Here is a 4,073-nt window from a genome sequence, read left to right as displayed (position 1 = left end):
ATTTAGCTATGTTGATGATAAGGTGAATTAGTGAACGGCTACGATGGTGACTTTTTAAGCGGAAGTAGAAGTGTCATTGACCCGTTTTTAACGGTAGTTTCTTTCTTTTTTGTTTTTTTTTTGCTGTTGTTTACCCCTGGGACATCAATGATTGAGCACACTTATGATTAAAGGTGTTAAAAGGTGTTGAAGCATTTACTATCCCTCTGTTTTCTTTTAAACCCAGGGTCAGTGTACCTAGGACTATGCTAGAATCGTTAAAACGTCGGATAAAATGCCTGACTGTATTTGCTCTGATTTCAAATGTATATGTATGTGTAAATACACACACACACACACACACACACACATACATTCTTTTATTTGTTTCAGTCATTTGACTGCGGCCATGCTGGAGCACCGCCTTTTAGTCGAACAAACCAGCCCCAATGGTGTCAATGATGTCAACTAACCCCACCTCCCTCAAAATTGTTAGTTTTGTACATAAATCAGTTACAATAATATGAAGTGAAAGAATTTAGTCGTTTACCATTTTCACAATTCTTGCCGTTGAAACCAGGACAGCATTTCCAAGCCAGTTCCTTCCTAACTCGATACACCTTTCTGTACTTGGGTCGCTGTGCTATTCTGAAACGAAACAATTGAATAAATGAATGATTAAAATAGTAAAACATACCTTCAACGTTCAGTTCTATAAATTTAGATCAAAGTAATAGAGGAAGTATGTGGAGGCGTGTGGCTTAGTGGTTAGGGGTGTCAGCATCATGATCGTAAGATTGTGGTTTCGATTCCTGGACCGGCCGACGCGTTGTGTTCTTGAGCAAAACACTTCCTTTCGCGTTGCTCCAGTCCACTCAGCTGGCAAAAATGAGTAAAGCTGCAATGGACTGGCGCCCCGTCCAGGTGGGGAACATATACGTCATTGAAAGCGGGAAACCGGGCCCATGAGCCTGACTAGGTTTAAAAGGGCGCATTTATATTTATATTTTAATTTTAATAGAGGAAGTATATATTTGAATTATCGTTAAACTAAAACTGATCCCGGTTCGAATTCTTAAATTACTGATTTCAAAAGGAAGTTTCCAACTTTCCTGCGCGAAATGTTTAGGGAAAATGAAAAGAACAAAGAGCAATTTAAAACAACAGATATGGCTTTAATGGGAATCAAAACTGTTCTTATGGTGTTGGTGACTAACAGCCCCACGGGCAGGGGGCTGCTCTTTAGTCTTGGCAGAATCGTTAGACGGTCAAACAAAGTGTTTTGCGGTATTTGCTCCGGTTCTTTACGTTTCGACTTAAAACCACTCCGAAGTCAATTTTACCTTTCATCCTATCGCGGATGATAAAATAAAGTACCAACGAAGTACTGGAGTAGATGCTATTGACTTATATTCCTACTTTAAACATCAAGCTTTCTACTTATTCTACAAACAATACACACACACACACACACACACACACACACACATACACACACACACACACACACACACACACACACACACACACACACACACACACACACACACACACACACACACACACACACGCACATGTATGTGCGTGTGTGTGTGTGTGTTTATATTGTACCGAAGCATGAAAATACCCAGGCTTGTGACTGGGCACGCCAGAATAACTCTCGTCGAAGGAAAACACTTACATCAATTCTTATTAACGTGTGTGGTATTTTAATGCTGAAAGAATTTAGCAGATGGTACTCTGATATAAAAACTATGGTTGAAATCATTTCCTGTCATGCTGTTGCTCTTGCTTTCAACTGGGTATCCAACTAATTTTTTATTCTTTTACTTGTTTTACTTGTTTGAGTCATTTGATTGCGGCCATGCTGGGGCACCGCCTTTAGTCGAACAAATCGACCCCAGGACCATTTCTTTGTAAGATTAGTACTTATTCTATCGGTCTCTTTTGCCGAATCGCTAAATTACCAGGACGTAAGCATATAAACATCTGTTGTCAAACGATGGGGGAACACACACACACACACACACATATATATACGAGGGGCTTCTTTCAGTTTCCGTCTATCAGATTCACTCACAAGGCTTTGGTCGGCACGAGGCTATAGTAGAAGACACTTGTCCAAGGTCTTACGCGGATAGGACTGAACTCGGAACCATGTGGTTGGTAAGCAAGCTTCTTACCACATAGCCACTCCTACGCCTGTATAGATATAGAGATTGTAATACGTATTTCAAATCAATTGCAATCCATTTATTGTCAAATCACAGCGTTCTAAGATAGTGGTCCAGTAAAAGCAATCGCAGCCGTCACTTGCAAGTGAGTATGATCTGGTAGTAAGTACCATGCTTTCTCTAATTTTTTTTTGATGCCTGTGTATTCGTGAGCAAAAATAGACCGCATGATCCTCCTACTCCTGACCCAGCTGAACATTAAAAAAAAAGAAGAGAGTGTGACATCTGCACCAGCTCTAGGCTGGTGTTGCGGAGGGGACAGGAACAATATGAGTTGAAGCGCCTTATTTAAAGACTCAAAGCATCACCCGAGCCAAGAATTGAATTCACGGTTTTATGATGGCGAGTTCAACCCCTTCACCACCAGCCTACGCATTTTCTCTACACTCACCCACTAAACGTAATATAAGATGCCAGAGTAGAGTCTGACTTGACTGATGATGTTTTGCAAGTTACTTGGTCGGTTCAGTTTGACATTCTCGAAGCCTAATTTCAGTCATTTAAAACATTATTCATGAAGCAACCCTCAGGTCAGACATGAGCCTTTGGGGCACAACCCTGTCTGCCCTACCGAGTAGTCAGCCTTGAGACACACAGACAGACACGCACCCCACCCCCTTCTCTCTCTTTCTCAAAACTACATCGCCATTGTAATCGTGAGTAAAACAACGGCCAACAAACCTTTTTTCTGTAATCACTAATCCTGTCGTTCCCCACCTACGACGCCGCTGCCATCGCAACCTCTCTTACCACCAATACCACTAGCAACAACAACAACAACCTCACTTTCACCACCAACAACCTCAACCATCTCAAATTAAATCAAAGAGCCTGTATGTGGTTTACTCGACTTTCTAGAAATAGCAACTAAATATCCCTTAAATGACTCCCTACCGTCTTGAAAATAAAGAACGTTGGTTAATGTGGTTCTAGATACACCACACTATGTCTGAAAATAGACAAGGTCAGCCACGGTTGGAAGGCTTTTGATCGTATGTCTACTCGATCGGTGCTGCTTTTAAACTAGACAACAAATAACTACAATCGTCTGTGGTGTTATTTATAATGAAATCAAGAACGAGATTCAAGTTTGATCAGGTTTGCACACACACACACACACACACACACACACACACACACACACACACACACACACTACTTGCACACGCATACACTCACATACATACATACATACATACATACATACATACACTCATACTAACGCTTATACACACGCGTACGCTGATTCTCCTTGTCTGACACACGCACTCACGGACAAACATACAAACACATACAGTAACATATGCACATACACACAGAAAGGCAAACGCATATACACACACACACACTCAAATTTACCTCTCTCAGACACGCACAGACACAGACACATACACAGAAGCACATACACACACAGAGGCACACATACACTCGGGTACATATACACATAAGCACATATACACATACAAACACACACACGCATACTGGCTCTCCTTCTCTCTGACACTCAAGCAAACACACATACATGCACACACACACACTCATGCTCGAACTCTCCTCTCTCACACTCACGCACACACACACACACACCAAAGCGCGCGCGTACAAGTGTACCGAGTGACTTTATATATATATCATATTTGCGTGAAATCCGTCTCAGCAGGCCAGTCTGTTGTTGTGGTTTCTTTTTTACATCAGACACCAACTGTCATCTTCTCACTTGTTACGCTCTTCTCGACTTCATTGTTTTCTCCTTACATACCACACAGCATTTATTATTATTATTATTATTATTATTATTATTATTATTATTATTATTATTATTATTATTAAGATGGAGAAGTTGGCGAGCTGGCAGAATCG

General features: G+C 41.1%; 1 protein-coding gene across 3 annotated transcripts in view; it reads right to left on the bottom strand.

The window, feature by feature from the left end:
* LOC106870649 (collagen alpha-1(XXVI) chain) overlaps positions 1 to 4,073 on the bottom strand; it is a 245,166-nt gene that overhangs the window by 75,256 nt on the left and 165,837 nt on the right. For all 3 annotated transcript variants that reach the window (XM_052973147.1, XM_052973149.1, XM_052973150.1), the window contains one exon: positions 530 to 627. In XM_052973147.1, the coding sequence (XP_052829107.1) occupies positions 530 to 627 (98 nt within the window). The remainder of the gene's footprint in view (positions 1 to 529; positions 628 to 4,073) is intronic.

Source organism: Octopus bimaculoides, chromosome 1, assembly GCF_001194135.2.
Source record: "Octopus bimaculoides isolate UCB-OBI-ISO-001 chromosome 1, ASM119413v2, whole genome shotgun sequence".
In the NCBI taxonomy this organism is placed as follows: Eukaryota; Metazoa; Mollusca; class Cephalopoda; order Octopoda; family Octopodidae; genus Octopus; species Octopus bimaculoides.
This window is presented reverse-complemented; position numbering and strand designations above follow the sequence as displayed.